The sequence below is a fragment of the Colletes latitarsis genome, chromosome 10 (genome assembly GCF_051014445.1).
Source record: "Colletes latitarsis isolate SP2378_abdomen chromosome 10, iyColLati1, whole genome shotgun sequence".
In the NCBI taxonomy this organism is placed as follows: Eukaryota; Metazoa; Arthropoda; class Insecta; order Hymenoptera; family Colletidae; genus Colletes; species Colletes latitarsis.
The window spans coordinates 22,854,894-22,874,063 of NC_135143.1; the positions used below are offsets into that span (position 1 = coordinate 22,854,894).

The window sequence follows — 19,170 nt, forward strand, 5'->3', positions numbered from 1 at the left end:
GTTAAATAGCGCCGGATCCATGGCAAATTACGTTACGCGTGAAATTTCGTTGTATGCCGGCGTAGGAGGTATCTCTGAGCGTTCTGTGTACAGTAACGTCGTCGTCTCAAGGGACATGTAATTTCACGCGTCCAATACCCTGTATCTTCCCAACGTCAATATCGCCACCAAATCCGGTCGCCAAGGGTAGCCACGAATACCCTCCGGCAACGAGATACTGTCACACCGATGGCGACCTGTCCGTCTCGACCTTAGCACTCCGCGCGTTAAGAAACTATGGCAAGGGTGCTTCAGCGAGGTGCATGCACGGACGTCAGACGTTAACTGACACGAAACAATACCCTTTCGAGGGCCATAGAAACCGTGAAAGCCGCCGTGCTTTGCCGGAAATACATTTGGGAAATTAAGGGACGAGGTTAATATGACGACCCCGGCTCTCCGCTCGATACGCGCCCTAGGCTTTTGTGCACCTCGTTCTCAACCTCTCTGTTTCTCTCTGCCATTTTCTCCAGCGATGTCTAGTTTACGGAATATTACGAATCCGTGATGAATTCTCTCGAAATAAATTAGTTTCGCCACGAATAGAGCTACCGTGCCCCGGGATCCCACGGAAATAGTACGCAAGGTTTTAAAATTTTAAAAATTTTGAAGTTTTTAAAATTTCGTTTGGAATTTCTAACGCACAATATTATTTTAGCGCCATTTAACTTCACGATTTTTCTTTTTAGTATACGTACAATGAGTTTTACAATATTTTTATTCTTATTGTTTGTTTTATGAGAAAAATATGTAGTCTTGTCTACCATGACCGGTGTGACCGATTGAACAATTTATATTTCTTTGTAAAAAACTGGTCAAAAGTTTCCACTATCTTAGAACAGTCTAATAACGTGTATTAAAAATAGTTAAACTTTGGACGCGTGCAGTTGCAAAATTACTCATGCGTTTTTTTATAATTGAGCCACTGTTAGAAGCGGCAAGGCCTCCTCTTTGAAATGGTTTTTGGTTTTTGTCGATCCGACTTTCCGTTTTCGAGATATCGTAATTTAAACGAAGGCGTAATTTTTAAAATTCCACTTTCCGTCTTAGAAAAGCCTATAAATGCGTATTAAAAATAGTAAAACTTTGGACGCGTGCAGTTCTAAAATTACTCATGCGTTTTTTATAATTGAGCCACTGTTAGAAGCGGCAAGGCCTCCTCTTTGAAATGGTTTTTGGTTTTTGTCGATCCGACTTTCCGTTTTCGAGATATCGTAATTTAAACGAAGGCGTAATTTTTAAAATTCCATTTTCCATCTTAGAAAAGCCTATAAATGCGTATTAAAAATAGTAAAACTTTGGACGCGTGCAGTTCTAAAATTACTCATGCGTTTTTTATAATTGAGCCACTGTTAGAAGCGGCAAGGCCTCCTCTTTGAAATGGTTTTTGGTTTTTGTCGATCCGACTTTCCGTTTTCGAGATATCGTAATTTATATAAAGTAGCATTTTTCTTAACTCGATTATCTCTGTCTTCGTCTGACGCGTCGGATCTCTTTGTCGCACGCGCGTGGTACTGACCTACCCCGCGTACGTGACTGTCGTGACCTAGTGCCGGCGTAGTATTTCTAAGAACTTACTACGCACTGTTTACTATCTTCACGCGCGCGAGCTCATTGATTTGAATGAAACGTAAACAAACTTCGGACCCTTATATCTCCGTAACTAGCCACCGCATCGACGCGAAACTAAAATCGCTATATCTCCGGAACTAATAACGCTATCGACTCTCACGAACGCTCATTTTAAAGGGCATTTTATCCTCTATCCAATGACCATATCATCTACTATAAATTTTGCTATCTTCTATGTTTATTTTGACATTTATTTTAACGCTATGCACCCAAAGTAGTTTCAGCAATTCCTATTGACTTTACGACTAATATGTGATAAAACTGGATTATAAATTGTTTGTTTAATTGGAAATGAATTTAAATTTGAATACAGGATGTTTGCATAATTACTGTGCCATTTTTTTTGTAAAAAATTTTTTTCTCCATAATTAATTACGGTTTGACTTGAAACAAAATTCGTTTTCAAGGGCATTTTATCTTCTATCCGATGGAAATTCGAAAATTTCGACGTATTTTGTAAATTTTTGGTACGAAGTTAACCAGTCTTATTAGGAATGGATATACAGTAAGTGTTGGTAGGTTTAGTGTTAAAAGACGGTGGTCCGGAGCTATCGAGATCATTCGATGAATTAAAAACATTTTCAAAACATAATTTTTATCGAAATCTTGAATTATTCGTATCGAATCAAACGATTTCCACATATTGTTCTATCGATTGTATCAGTGTTTATTGTTTATGTGAAAATTAACTTATTTTACAAATCTTTCAGTGATTTACTCGCAATAAATTTTAATAAAACTGTGAAAACTACTTTTAAATTTTAGTTTCGCGAAAACAGAGGGTCATCGTGAGCGTATCAAAGATTGCAAATTAAACACTGAGCGCAAGATTTATTTGTTCTGTGTAAAATAAAAATTTACTTACATTGTACTCGCAGTACCAGAATGGAAAATGGTCGGAATGCGTAGTTTGAGGTATCCTAGCTAAATGAATTGCTTTTCTTCGATCGAAAAGTGAAGTATCACGACAGGTCTCAGTAAATGGTTACGACAAATGGAATATGGGCGAGAGGTATACCGCTAATTAATTAGAAACCGTCCGAACGCTCGTGATGAATAGGTTGCGTAACGGGATCATTAAAGCCTCAGTAAATCCCGACCGAAGTTGCAATGGTGTGTAATTAGCGCATTCGTGGGCCCCATTCGGGACAAATAATTTCCCAGCGACAATTTCGGATTATAATACGATACTTAGCGCGTCGCCAAGACGCTTGAACTTGGAAAAATTATAACGTGGGAGGGTCATAATGCGTTGCATAATTCTGATAGCGATTTATCTGGAGCCTATGTTTTTAACATTATCGTTTAACGAAATTTCAAGTACCATCTCTAGTAAGACGTAAGAATGCTCCGTTTTCGAGATAATTGAGTTTCAAACTTTGTAAAGTCGACTTTCTCGAAAACGAAGTATTAATCGAATCTCTAATTAGACATTAAAAAATTGAAATATTAGAGATAAAATTCTAATTTTCAACCGAACGATCCGACGACCTGTTGATTAACCGCCATCCATATCCCCGCATAAGGCATATTGGTCTCGTGGCTCTTTCTAGGGTTAAGGATTTAAGTTGGTCTCCTGGATATGCTCGGACTAATGAATGCCTAGCAGGATACATGCTTTAACAGCTGCGAGATACGTCATAAGGCTCCCGTGTGTTAACGAGCCGGAAAATTGTTTTTGCGTATATGACCCATCTTCGCGAGCTTCTAGGCTCTATTATAATCCGTGCTAATTTCGACATTGTTTTCGCTTTAACGTGGGATCGGAAATTCTCCCAAAGCACGTGAACTCTGGTAATCTGTGTACAGTTGGACTTACGAACACCTGTTCCGTTTCGCTGCCGGGACTAATTAGTCAATTAGCCATTCTACGAGTATCGCAAACTCGAGCCCAGATACGCGTGCCCGATTTCGTATCTATTCGCGTTATCGAGCCGGTCACAGTGAAATTTCGGCCAATCTTAATATCGAATTGGAATCAATTTTCTTCGAACCAACGTTAAAAATGTCTAATCTTCCGGGAAAATTAAATTTATGTACTGTACCACGCAAAAGCGATCGAACAAATGCACTTGTTACGTTAAATTTTATGGAAACGCGATAAAGAAATATCGTATTATTTTTTAGGATATCGGGGTTGGATTGATATCTCGAAACTGTAATTTTATTAATTCGAACGCTTTGTTCGGGGGTTAATAGAATCGAAAGGAGGAAGTTAACGTTTCACAAATTTAACTACTTCTATTGGAACCGCGGAGAACTCAATTATCGATCTCGCCTTTTTGGAGGGCGGATGATTCGGAGATTAGGGAAACAATGAAATAGCTGGAGCAGCGGAGGGATCAGTTGCCTCCGTTTCTCGGCTTTTATTTCGAAAACGATTCCGCAATACGTTGGCGGTACGAGCCTTTGCCCGAATAAATCACACTCTTTACGCATTCCAAGATTTCCCGCCCCCGCGACACAAGGTATCATCTCGGCTTTCATCTTTATCCGAGCACTCGCTGCTATGTTCTGCCTACGTCGTCCAAGTACGATTCACCCGTTCGTACAAAGGAATTTACCGGTGGATGGCATTTCACGATAAATTTTGCATTTATTCGAAATCTACATATTTACGTTCACCCGATTTCATTTCTTTGTCATGGGAATACGTTCGAAATCGCGAGGATCGTCTCGAGCATCGTTTAAAACGAAATTAACGTTTCGCATCGATGCGCATAAATTATAGACAATTACGATTTTCCGTATCAACGTTTAATTAAATCGAAATGCAGGTAATACATCGTATTTTTGTCAATGCGATTAATTATTTCAAAACATACTGTTTCTCGTGGTATTGAAAACGTATCGGAAATAAAGTAACAACCAGAACAATTGTTCGAAGGAGATTACAAAATCTTATCGCAGGATTTGTAAACTCGGTTGAACTTAAACATATTTCGTAATATAGTCGTAAAGGCACGAGAACTTTTTTAAAATTTATAAATGTATTTGAATAATATAATAGTATTGGACGAAATATCCTTGAAATAAAGTCACTTCAATGAATGACATCAATTTCGTGCTTGACGAAGTCGAGTTTAAACGATAACATTGAGGTCTGTTTTCCATCAGTACTCGACAGGTTTAATTTAGCGAGGTAAACGAAGTAGACACTTTATTTGTATTTATTGGAAAATGTGTGGTTCAGCTGGAAAATTCGCGCTGCTCGATGATCGAATTAATTACGTGCTTTTTAAACATACAGTTATACGTAACTCGTGTCAAAAAAAAAAAAAATACGCGATGTCTCCGCGTATTGTTATCTCTTGTAACAGGTTTAACGAGCCAGGTATTTTATTCAGATATGGCGATGTAATGATCAATTTGTCCTTAATAATTCTCCTGTTAGCACTTTTGGGCTATCTTAATACAATATTTCTTAAGTTCCAAAGAAGGTTGTTAGCCTGACTGGAAACTTCGAATTGGCCCCTGGTGCGCGTCTTTATAATCAACAAATTGCTCACGATGCTCTCTTGATTTATGTTTCAGTTGCGTGGGTGGCGATTTTCTAAAAGTGTTTCTACATTTGGAGACCACGGGAGTTTCCGAGTACACTCCGTGGTCTGGTGTGCTTTGTGGGGAACTGAACGACATCCCGCAAATTCTGTACAGTTCGAGATCGACGCTTATTTTGGAGTTTCACACCCAGGAGCCTCCGTCGAATGCGTCCGGATTTTTCGGAAATTTTCGCTTCATCGACAGACGTGAGTTATCCATCAGACTTTATTAACATTTATTAATTTAACTGTTCGACCGTTCGAAGCAATAACATCGTCTCAAAAAGATCCACAAACGAATCGAAAAAACGAAAAAGCGTAAATTGCATTTTGATAATTACGTGGAGGTTGTTTTTCGTCGATCTTTAAATACGACTCCAGGACGAATCGAAAGCTTCTGACAAACCTGAAGTCTGATCCAAGGACCGTACTGGATTAAGACTGACGGGATGTTAACAAAAACCACTTCGTGGCTTCGTCTCGAGCAAAAAGCTCTTCTAGGTCGGGAAGCTCTACTCGACTGGCATACTTATCGAGAAAACTGTAGGTCTCGTTTTATGAAACTCTCTCGAGTGGAGACTTACTCTTTGCCGCGGGCGGCTCAATTGGAAAATATTTTTAAAGTTACCCCGGGGATCGCTGAAAGGACTCGCGGAACGTGTTCCCTTCGAAATAATGCTAATTAAACCGTGGTTGCGCCCACGCACTGGATGATCTTGCACGAAAGAATACTCACGTACGATTTCGTTCAATTTTCGCGTATCTCTGAATTAAACGCGAAATATTTTATCGAATTCGACCGTCTGTTAACGATTGATGAAAAAGCAATAAATTATAAGCACGGAAATTATGTGGAAAATAAATTCCGAAGCAGCAAAGGCCGGTGATATTTGCTTTAAAAAGGTAATTTATTATACCAACGAGGACGGAAACGTTTCATAAGGCGAACGAGGTTATTCTTCGTCGTGCATCGTTCAAAACGTGGGGCCTATGATGGCTTCGCCGGTTGTAATTACTTTTTAAAGCTTAATCGAGATCAATATCTGTCCCTCGCCGCCGGCATAGCAGACAAAAACTCCGTTTCACATAGATTAAACTGTAATTATGGTTCTAAAATAACCGTTTCCGCAGAATTTTTATTTATAACGACGTTATTGATCGAAGAATATATCCGCGAAGATCGGATATTAACGGAAATATTAAATTTCTTGCATCTGTCAGCGATTAAAATTATATTTCTCTTTCTATTTGTAGTTTGAAAGGTACTGAGATATTTCCGCTCGAACGGATAGATTTAGAACGTAGTTTTTGAATTACGTAAAATCCAATAATCCAATAATTTTGATACTGGCGGCAACAACGTGTTTCGTAACAATATCCGGTGAGTTTGAAACATGTTCCGTGCCTGTTTTAAATTTAGCTTTAATCATCTTCGTTGTAATAGCAGAATTAAATTGACGAGAGCGCAATCCATTAAATCTCGTTTCGCAAAACTGCGACAAATTATCCGCTAAAGTTGTCCCGCCGTTGCCATTTGTTTGAAAACGTGTGAATGGAAGCGTTCAACCGTATCGCTGTTCTCTTTAAGGTGTATTAGTTCTCCCGTTGGAAATCCTCCGGCGACGCGGTGTCTACACGCGTTACAACAAACGGTGCCACGGTTCCGTGCTCGTAACAAGGAAAGGTTCCTGATCCGGAAATTTAAAGAGTTATTGTGCTTTGAGAATAGGTAAATTGTCAAAACAATGCGTCGTTTATCTTTCGTTGCTTAAAATCGTTCGATCGATGAGCGTTCAATTTAAGAAACTTTCGACTTTATCTTGTCTCGTCGTTGTTACAAACAACAATGGAATGGAATAAAATATAAACTGTCATCAAAGAAAAGAAAACGAATTCATACGACATAGAACAGGATTTCCACCGACTAATAGCGACCCATAATACTAGGAGAAAAGGTAGAACAATTATGATAATACTCGGAACAGAATACTGCGAATTTACGCAAGAATATCTGGTTGTACAAACAGAACCACTCTTCAATCGTACCACATTCGCAGTAATTCTTAAAGGAAATCATCGTCTATTAAAAAAAAAAGAAAACGTATACTGACTCGACGCGAACTACGGTCGAAACTTCTAAACGCAATATTATTATTTAAATTGCATCAGAGTGGACAATTTTCTCGTTAAAAAATGAAACGGTACAGACTTGTCCAAACGTTTAATCGACGCGTATCAAAACATAAGAAGAACGCTTACAAAAGATTCAAATTTTTATTTATGGTTACTTGAATTCTATACAGTTTCGTAAATTTGCCAGCGACACAACGGAGCTAAACAGTAAATATTGTGTGGGTTTAGCGAAACGGTGGTTCGTTAGTAAACGTTTCACGAATATGACTAGCCGACGCGTGCTTTAAACATGTTGGACCGCGAATTTTTTTATTTCACTCACGTGTATGCGTCCGGCTTACGTATGCCACATATAACCGTGACATAATTCTTCCCGGTCGGAGGAAACTTTTCCATGCAATTCCAAAATGTACAATTCTCTCGCATGCTTGCCTGAGCTGTCCCTTTTTCCCCTCCCTCGTCGTCAGAGCAAAAGGACGATACAGGCGCTCCTCAGGAACCCGTGCAATTTACATAAGGTGACAAATTTGCGGCGAGTTGACTATTTAATTCCTGTGCTCCTTGATTCATGCGTAACCGTCAATTTTTCTATCGTCTAACTCTCGTTTTAATATCAATTCGACAAATATATTCGCTCGAAGTATTGGTGCGCGATCGTTTTCGTTCCTGGACGAAAATTTGCGATATCGAAACAAGTATTGTAATTTAATTTTCGATTTGTGAACGTCGAGAAATACAAGCTACGAGTATTATTTAAATAATGTCGGAGATAACACAGAACGATGATTTAAACTTTGTCTATTATCACATGGACTGTTAGATATTTCGATTTGAACAAAACCGCTAACATCGCGTACAAAAATGATTGATTTGACGCGGAATGGCCCCTATGGAAGTGCATACGGCGCGTTTATCGAAGAGTTGTCACTATAACTGTTTGTCCCCCCAAAAAGCACATGGTTTTAGTAACAACGTTGGAAGAAACGAAGCGTTTAGTGTTTTATCAAGCTGCAATAATATATTATAAATAGTATACTATAAAATAGAGTATCAAGACACCGTATCAATTTTAAATTACGAACAATGTCAGAACATAACTTTCCAAGTTCACTTCACTTACATCGAATGTATTACCGTAAATCGAATTTCCGTGATTGTCAATGAGAAGATACACGCAAGTTTTGGGGTATAAGTAAAAATATGGAAAATGTTTGGGATCACAAAGATTTAGGATCATCGTGTGTTTTCGTACGGACAAACTGTCGGTTTCCGCGATCCCTTAGCGTCCACTTGAAGCAGGTTTCCGGGTGGAAGGTTAATCCGAGGTGGGGAAAATCCGTCTAGAACTCAGCGGACCATAATGGAGGCTGATAACCGAAGAGATTAGTTAGACAGAGATTAGACGACAGATAGCAAAATCGGTGTTCGGCAGCTGGGCTTACCGTAAACCGTGTTATCAAAGCAGCCTCACATATAATGTTTCGTGCGAAGGATCTCGTTGATCCCACGGCTAACTCAATCGATATTCAATTTCCTCGGGATCGGTACCGCGGCGGGATTTTATCCCGCGGGACATCGCGGATCGACGATTATACGCTCGAAACCGGGCGATATTTCATCGTCGTGATTTGCGGCCGGTCGGCAAACAAAGACCTTGACAAAACGGTAAGAAAAATGCGCCACGGATCTGCCCTAATGCGTGGAAAACGTCACGAACCCATTTCGCTCGATCCATCATCCTGGGGAGCCGTCACTGACGAATGTGCGGTGCCGCGTAGAAAAAGGAAAAGGCGAGAACCCGTGAGCGGTATCGGTGAAATATGTGCAACCTTTTTCAACGAGCCATCAATGCTCCGATTCACCGATGCGTTCAGACGACTTCGAGATGTCTGGTCGCTAGAAAATAGATTACGCGCGTCCATTAAACCGGGAAATAGCGTGCCCTACCCGTGTGTCCGGGACCAAAGGATACGCTGATTAACCATCTATAATTAAAATGTAATTTCTCCTACCTAACCGGAGAGTTTTAATCAAACAGGGGTTGACCCGATGAGGGTGGAGTTGGTTGCGGTCAGACGCAGAAGGGGGATGATTATCGCGGCGATCCTGGACGGATCCTTGGCCACTGTTCGTTATTTCGAACGGTACGACTCGTCCATCAAACGGTTAAATATGCTGTAAACCATTAGAAAACTTCATTCATTGAATAAATAAAATTATGTTGGCTCTAATCGATGCGAAGAATGTCATCGAAAACGCAAATGTGCGTCTGGTTGGCGTTTGGATGAGATCTTTGAAGGTAGTCGAGTTGGTTATCTGGATACCAGAACGTTTGAAAAAAGAAATATACGGAAAGAAAAGAATAGAATAGATAGGGTTTCCGACCGGAAAGGACGTGCGTGAGAAAAAGTTAAAAGAATTTGAGTCGAGTGTTCTTGCTTGTTAGTAAAGTGTGTGCTCCAGTTATTAGTGGATCGTTTATTTAGTTAAAAGTTCCAAACAAAATGAAAAGAGTGACAAGACAAGACTTAGTCGCCCGAGAGGACCTGATATAAGTAGCCCAAGTGCAATAGTTGATGAAATTCGATGCAGACAAACGACTTTTTCCCGTTTCGATATCGTACGTACCGTTCGTCTGTCTCCAGCCTTATTCTACTCTTTTATCGAGCATTTCGCGCGTTGTTTAGATCCTACTCCAGACGTTTCTACTTCATTGCTGTAGCGAACAGAGGCTTCTTTATGGATCTACTTGTGTTTAAACTCCTCTCTTGAAGAACTCTTGCTACTCTTGAAGTAACTTTAACTCCAGTAGGATCTTCCCACATGGATCGCGGGTCTACGGAACTTTCACGTCGATCAGAGACACACAAACGTTTTAAAACTCTGCCCTGGCACCGAGCACGGAACCTTTGGCGACAAGTTTCTGGCTCTCTGTTAATATTTACGGGTTTCACGATCTTCTTTAACCCTCAAGTGGATTATTATTAATATATGTCAATGTAAATCTCCATTAGTTCATTATTTTTTAAATGCTTTAAAGGAATGTTGATTTCTATTTACCAATTTGGTAAAAATCAACATTAGAGAGCCCTCTTAAGAGAATGATTTTATTTAATTTTTTTTCTGACTGTTTACGGTTAGATAGCTCTTCTTTAGTAATAGAAAACGCGTGGTCGATTAAGCTACGTGAGCGATACACGTTCGAGAGTATGCGGAGTTATAACTTTGCATGCTCTAACGATAGAGTTTTTCGTATCTTCGAGTATTCTTGATATTTCTTACAGGTTTCTGTCGTTTCCGTTCTATGCGAACGCTGCAGGTTTCTTCAAACCTTTTACTATGCCTCTGAAACGTAAGTTGTGTTGGTTGATTTTGGTTTGGATATTTTTCCGCGTACAAACGTTTTGCTCTCATAATATTTGCCTCGCATGCACCGTACGCCAGAGTTATATTTTGCTGTTCGCTATTACAGAATTTTGTCGTTACGGTTACTTCCGCGTTCGCTTCCGCGGTGAAATTAACATTAATTTACGTAAGAAACGTTTGAAGAAGAAATATTTGGGTCCAGGGATCGGTCAAATCGGAAAGTACGTAGGATTTCGGGGGTATGCCTATTGACCAAAAATTATTGTAATTAATCCCCACGACCGAATATAATTTTTCCGTGAATGATTTGAAACTTTGTAACTTAATTTTTTAATAACTTTTTAACGAAGTCTCGATCAACAAATCGATATTCTTGATGTTCGTCTTATTTTGGCCTATAGAATTTCCCATTAAAATTTTTCCCAGGGGTGGTCGAACACCCTCTATAGCTGCTTACCTTTGTAGAAAGTGCTCGAAATGGCCACCTACAGCCTGAATGCAAACCTGCGATCGACGTGACATAGAGTTCCTCAATTTTTCAAATATTCCTGATATTCGTCGAATTTCTCGGCAGTCTTCTCGTATGCGTTGCTAAAGTATTTCAATACTGGCGATGTGTGTTGAATAACCAAGTGTTTCAATGGTCCCAGAAATAAAATTGCAGCAGATTTAAATCTAAGGGAACAGGTCTGGCAGTAGACTGTGCATAATCTATTCATCTGTTGGAAAATATTTCGTTCGAGAATTCTATGGTTATTCGGCTGAAACGTAACGGTGCACAGTTATGCATAAACCACATATGGCGTGCATAATAGCTAAAATTCGAAAGGTATCGTATTAACTTCGTTTTAGCTCTAAATTGTACATCTCGATGAAAAGTCTCGCATGTTTTCTTTCTTGGATCGATAGTTTATTGCTTCCTTAACGATACTAAAATCGGTATGGCTATCGGTAATTAAGGAAACAACTCACAGTAATGAGAAAAAACATATAAAACTCTACCATTCCTTTTATCGAGATCCACAATCTGAGGCAAAAACAAACCTTTCGAATTTTCATCTTCCGAATGTTAATGTTTCGCTCGATTTTCCATAAAAGCGACCGATCTAATATTGCAGGGACCTGTTTCCAGTTCACTGTGCTCTATATTTTAAACTCGATTTCGTCCGAAAGACGTTCGTCCTATTCGTGTCCTTCCTTTGTTGGAAAAAATGTCTAGATTTCACATATTTGGTACATTAAACAGATGATACATGAACGTGATATACTTGGCGACATACTATGGTGGTGCACGTGTAACGGAAAGCAAGACGTAGTACCGACGATCAACGGAAGGATCCGACGGTGAGCGATGGTCGCAGGACCAGCCAGAATTATTCAAACCGTTGAAAGTATACTAGTTGGTTCTACGGTCAACGCACAGACTCAAAGGACCTATCATTTAGGTTCTATTGTACGTGGTTGACAAAAGGATCCCACGAAAGAAATGCTGATTCAATTATTTTTTATAGACCGAATACCATCATAAAAAATTGCAAATAGGATCCTACAGCAGCACGTGACTTCTTGTCAGCTGTGCGCAATACATTTTCTAATCACGGTATAAACAAACTATCTTTTGGGTAACTTTACATTACATGCGTTTTGTAACATTCACTGTAAATTAAAGTCAGACGAAGGGTAGATTGAGTATGATGAACGAGTAACCCTTCTGCTACGAAGGATGGGTAATTATGGTCACTCTCTGCAAAACAAACATTATATAATATAATTTTCGTTGCAATCTATACGCGCAGCATGAATTCAAAGTTTACGTATCGTTATAAATTGCAATATTATGGACAATACAATTCGATAATCCTATGGGTATTAACAAATTGCAGCGTTATTTGCGCGATTGCGTATTTCTGTCGTACCGTTCTGTATCAGGCGGTTTTTGATCAGACTCCGCCGTAACGAAGTGGTCGACATGCATCGGCTAAATAACAGTAATTCTGTCGCAGTAAAAGACGATTACTCGCATTTTCATATAATGATGGTTGTATCTCTACCGTTTCTGCCAATAACTGATTTCATTTTCAGCTGCATTTTGCCGCGTTATCTGATTTTCCAATATAAGTTCATAATAGAGGGCATCGATTCTCATACGTTCATTAATATACAAACTATACTCGTGCCCTCGAGTCTGCCCATAGACGAGATTTATAAACAAAAGTTACTCGAAACTGTAAATTAACCCTGGCCAATTTGTATCTTCCAATTAAATTCTCAGTTTTAACAGTACAGCATCTATGGACATAATAAAGTTTACAGTAAAATAAATAAAACTCGAAGTCTCGTAATTCCATTATTATTTTCTATCGTTAATCGTTGATTATAATAGAACTATTTAATAATTGTAGAACATAGTAAATGTTATGACATAACGTGTGCATCGAAACGGACAGTGTACCAAACAGTTGTATCAAACTCTAAGGGAAAGTTTCTAACAAAATTATCCAGTCATTTCCACGCACGATTCTAATTCATGGTAATTAAATTTTTCCGTCGAACGAATTCTGATAAATTCAAATCGCGAAAGTGAATTTTACCTCGTTTTACGAAATGTATGGTCCAGATGCACATTTAACATCGAGATCAAGAATCGAATCATTTTGCTGTATTTTTTTCGCTCCGATTCCCGAAAATTTTCGCAGTCTTCGAAAAGAATTCCTGTACGTTTGGCAATAACTGCCGTAATAACGCGTCGTAGCTCGCGAATATAGATGGAATGGAAGTTACATCAGTAGGAGCTAATTGATTTACCACGCTTGCAAGCTCGCAACCCCAATTTCCACGAAATTCAGCAATTAACGGGAAAATTGCGAAAGCGGTTCTTTGGCGGTCGCTGCGCTATAAATATCGCTTGCAGCATCTTCGTTAACGAGAATCCTAGCGTCTTCGATAATCACTGGAAATTTAATAATTCCACTCGAAACTTCACCTTGGTCTACGCAAAAGTGTCATGTAACAACCTTCGACGGTAAAACACTCTTAAAGTAAAAAAAGCAATCTTAAATCAAACCTAGTCATCTAAGAATTATTTTCCAAAACAATTTTCTTGGTTGGACCAGAAAAACTTTACTGATAACATCCGTATGTATATGTTTCTCTATTTATTCGGTTCTTAATTTTTTTTTGTAATGTTTTATTTTAGTTTTATTACTTCTCAACTATCAGCAGTATATATTTTGCATTCGAAACAAGTTAACTCAGCATTAACTCAGTAATGTCAATATTAATGGAAATCTCTGTTGGCACAACGTTCAGACAAAATTCAAACAGTAAGATCTGTATCGAGATCGTTAACAGAAAGGACATCATTCAATCCTCTTGTGTAACATGAATAACTTGGAAGGAGCTTTAGCGTACTATTCGTGCAACGAGGGATAGTTTCGAACAATCATAAGTAGGCGAAATCTACGATAGGTTAGTGTATTCGTCGTATCGTTAATTATAACACGAAACACGAGGCCTGATCAACTATATCATTTACAAAGGAGAGCGTGCAGGCACGTTTGTTCTAGCGACGATCGCAGTTTCCATAAGTAACAAAGTCGGTAGCAATCTTTAGATAATTAATCAACTTAGCAACTAGACTTAAACATGTAATTTAAATTACTGTATAGTTGTTGAAGTCTTCTTAACACCCGTTTGGTATCACGAAAACTCGGTATTGTTCATAATATTGTGCATTTTTGTAACAAAATAATTGACACGTAAACGATCGATATCATCTATGTCAATCTTCGTCGTATTATAAATGAAAATCATAATACACTGGCTCAGAAGACACGGTTAATTGACAGTGAGTAACGCAAATATAGAGCCTTCATTTTTGCCCGTATATTAAAATTGTATTTACCGTCTCTCGATCTGTTTCCTCGAAAGTTTAAGTTCACTATTCAAAAAATTTATTTCTAAAATATATTTTTTATGAAAAAAGAATACTTTCAAATTTCGTTAAAAGAAAGCATTTATAGCCAATCTTTCTTGGTTCAATATTGATATTAAGAAATTGCAAGTGACTCCTTTTATTTAAAATTACTTGATTTTAAAGAGCCATCGAAAAAATATGTACAAATTTTGTCGTTCTTCCAATTTTGTTATCAAGGGAGCCTCCGATCGCACTAAAAATTTTAATTCGTCGCTTCTCGAAAAGTATGCATATAATTGCAAGTTAAAAAATACATTTGTCGACCGGGGAATGTAGAATCACAGTGAAAAATCGCGGATTCGTCGAAGAGTAACGACGTCTGCGCTAGTGTTCACCGAAAGTTGGCAAATTACGATTAAAATTGTAACGAGTTCGACCAGGCTTATCGCCTCTGATAAAGCGAACAGCGTTACGATGTTCAGGATAAAGAGGAAATATGGTACAAGTGCGGAAAGTCCCGGGGCTATTTGCAACGGTATTGATTAAAGCGGGTAATTCGGTCTCCTGGACTATTTTCAACTTTTCCCTACCGGCGGCGTCGTGCTAATTACTCGGAGAATAGAGACCTCGAGGAATCGACTGAGATTCGATTTCTCCGTTATCAGAATCCATTTGAACTCTTCCGTCTTGATCTTAATCAACGTGACACGGGATCTTTGACGTTAACGGAACACCATTGTTCGAAAATATCCACGGCAACGCTGCGAATCGATAGAACGTACAGAAGAGGATGGAACAGGACTTTTACTATGGAAGGAGTTTATTCTGAACTGCAGTGTCGGGGCACAAAGGTCTTCCTTATTGATTTTTAGTATTTCCAATCGTGTTTACAAAGGCAATTATAAGAAAATTAAACGACGAGATAAACCGACGATCAACCTGTTTCCAAACAAAATATTTTCCAAGTCGATAGAGTTAGAATTTTTTTCAAGTCGATTGTTTTACGTCAATTTTCTATATTACTTTCTTGGAAACGTTAGAGGCGCGCTCGTAAAGCGTTTTTAGCTATCGTTTCACAGAATTTCATTATATTTTGTCATCTATTCTCATTTCTGTCATTTACTGCTTCCAAAAATTTAATAATACCATTGTTATTAATGGTTATTAAAGTATGACACCGCACGCGTATAAATGGAAATTGCAGACTCGCAATTATAGTTGTTTGTACACTCTATCTCAAGATACACGATATCATAGTGTCTCAGGATTCAAGTTTATGGTTACTAGTACATATGCTTTACGAGGTTACGGCTTGCGAGACTACTTCTAAGACGCATTCTAGAGAAACATGTTCAATTCTCGTGCATGTTGCTCTAAGAAACTTGTATAATACATAGTAAACGTATTAAATGGACGTGTTAAAGTTTCGTAACCAGTTACAGGAACACCAACGTAAGTATAGAGTAATTTAGGATTACATAGTTTATGAAGTAGTGACGTTCGTGTTCTAAATTTGCATTTCCTTTCGAACGATTAACTATATACACAATCTTACTTTCAATTTTTGATAGAATCGACATTAGAACGCTGAGAAATTATTGTTACCGTGTCAGAAGATCCCGATCCACTATTGCATTTATAATGCATTTTACAGATTCTTGGTCAGAGTTCGGTGAGCACGATCTTGCCAGGACGATGCTGGTTTCGTCGCCCAGGCATACGTTTCGGATTTTATCACCGTGACAGTTCTATTATTACAACGAGAAATGTGGCGCGGCAAGATTTTCTTTCGCGTAATAAAATATGAATAGTGTAATTTTCAAAGGAACTACCAGAGGCGAACATTTCCTGTCCACCTAGTAATTGCATAGACACGTGGAATTCACGGGACAGAGAACAAATCAAACAACCCGGCACTTTTATTAGTTTCCTGCATGTTGAAATTATTCGTTCTCGCTAAATTTGCTCTCGTTGAGTTCTTTGATTGCTAAGCAGTATCTCTTTTTTTTGGTACGTCTCGCTCGTGACAGATAGAATTTTTGAGCAGTCGAAATACGCGAAAGGTTATCGATACAAATTTGAGAAAATACAAATAAGCGTAGAAAGTTCCTTTTCACCCTCTCAGTAATAATTTCTTTTGTAATCCCTTCGGGGTGAAAACTACTCCGAATCGTTTTATGCAACCTTGTCCGTTTGTTACATATTCTATGGTACCTCGGAGACATCTGATATAGAAAGTACTTAAACTCGTAAACTTTTTCACGAGTAAACATAAATCTCCTCTTACGGGAAGCTGAGTGACTGAACGAAACTTTGTCTCGACACTTCCGTCTCTTTCACAGCCTCGTAAACAACTTGGTACGTCATTACGAGTTTCAGCAGCGAGTATCTCTGGACGGAGTATAAACTTAATGAAACTTAAGAAAATTTCTTCCCGCCCATAACTATACGGAATGCGTCTAATTTCGCTCGTTCGTGAAACTAATTTGTTTAACGGACAATGAGACAAGTCAGAAGCGAACGAGACTGACGTTTGTCGGATGAACTCGTAAATGTTTGGCCAGGTTTGTCCAAATTTGGCGATTAACGGTCCTGGAATTTTACTTTTACGCGACGAGTTTAAATATATGTTTAATTATTTAGAAGGAACGACTTGTCGACTGTCCGTAATCTATAGAAATAAAATGCAACCGTAAAATTTTTATAGAATAAAAAATTTAAAATAGCTTTGATCCGTCGCTTTTGCGTTATTAAATTGTCTGAATTTTACCCCTTCAGGGTAAATTGTTATTTTAGTTAAAGAAACATCATAGATATAATTTCCAGCGTGCTATCATAATGATGTTAGACAAAAAGTAAATCTCATCGAGGCTACGGACCGTAACGATAGAATCGAGTAGCGCGATTAATTCATTTCAGTTGGAGTTATTTCAGCGAAAAGGAATCCGCGAAGCATCGATCGGAAAAAGTTCCATCAAATCTCTCGAACAATATTACGCGGTACTTTTAACACCCGTTCTTCGAGCGTCTATTTTCAGGGTTGGTGTAATTTTCCGTGAAACCGTTTCAAATCCGGCGTATTGCTCGTGACAGTGCTGTTAGAAAATTGCAGTTGCGTAAAATGAAGTCGCAGGGACGGCTAGCGTTTCGAATATCGGGTAGAACGTCCGAGGGCTAGTTTCTAAAACTATTAAACCAAGAGGTACGTGACCAATTTGCTACGATGCTGCAGTTTCTTCTCGCACGACGGTCGTGGTTCCACTGATAAACGTGGCAATCTTTTTGCAACCGGTTCTCTCTCGATCGGGTATGTCAAAAAATCGGGAAACACGAGACTATCTCTTCGAGGGGAATAAAACCGTCGCGCAGAATGATTGAAATCATTAACTCTGTATTTGCATGAATTTTATTTTATCTTCTGAAAATAAAATTACTTCTTGGTTATTTATATATCCGTGAATTAATTAACGCTCAAACGAAACGAGTGGTTGGACTTGTAAGACTATTAATTTAAATGTCAAAAGCTTCTGCGGCAAAAAGATTAAATTGCACGAGCACATATCTGCGTAAAATTTTTAATTCTTCTCGTTACGTGTCAGTTCCTCTCCGGTTCATGTACTGAGTTAACGTCATTCGAATAAAATTGTGCTATCGTTCAGATTGTTCATAATTTCAGCAAAGGTAATAAATTTATGAATAAAAATTCCAACAGTGACATTATTTTTTTGTGGTAATAAATTTAATACGTATTAAAATTATTATCGGGTAATGTATATAATTTTGATCGCTTTAAATCACGTTGGTCGAAATCAAATATACGTATTTAGACAATGTTGAACAGCTCTTTTCGTTCTAATTAATCAAATATATTTTGTTCATGCGTGGAACGAGTTACGAAAAATTTGAGGATATTGTCCATTGGCGCCAAAATTAAAAACAAAATTGTAGTTTCAATTTTCTGAGTAGAAGATGATTCGACGACGATGAAAATGTTGAACGTAGATGTTCAAAGCTTTTTGTATCTAAAGAAACAGCATTATACCGAGGAACAATTGCTTTCAGAACAATGGTGGAAAACCATAAATCATACTGGATGTTATGTTTAGTAGCAGTTACGATTTAATGATAATTTAAAGTCTTGATATATGTAATATTTTTGGGGCAACGTAATATTTCTCATTTCTGCAGAATAATTTAATGTTTGTTGAGTACTACAGTAATTATTTCAGTGAATTTCGCCAAATTGTAAAGGCAGTATTGACACATTGTTTATACAACACATTATGATATTACATTCGCTGTTTAATAAATTGATGTTTGATTTATGAAAATACATTTACAAAAATTACTTTCTTTATTAATTTAATTCAGAACAGCGATCATTAAGCAGCTGGAAGTGTTGCAACGATGCCCATTGGAAAATCAAAAGTGAAATAATAAAATTCTGCGCACAATGAAATGTCCTGCGGTAGCAGTAACAAGCATTAATACTAACGAGGAAATAATCACGTGACAATGACAGTCCGTACAAAATTCAAATGA

The 19,170-nt window shown here is 38.2% G+C and overlaps 1 protein-coding gene across 1 annotated transcript in view; it reads left to right on the forward strand.

Moving 5' to 3' along the window:
• The window catches only part of Sol1, a 556,981-nt gene that overhangs the window by 181,133 nt on the left and 356,678 nt on the right, over nucleotides 1-19,170 (forward strand). The window contains exon 4 of the mRNA XM_076774500.1: nucleotides 5,206-5,420. Within this exon, the coding sequence (XP_076630615.1) occupies nucleotides 5,206-5,420 (215 nt within the window). The remainder of the gene's footprint in view (nucleotides 1-5,205; nucleotides 5,421-19,170) is intronic.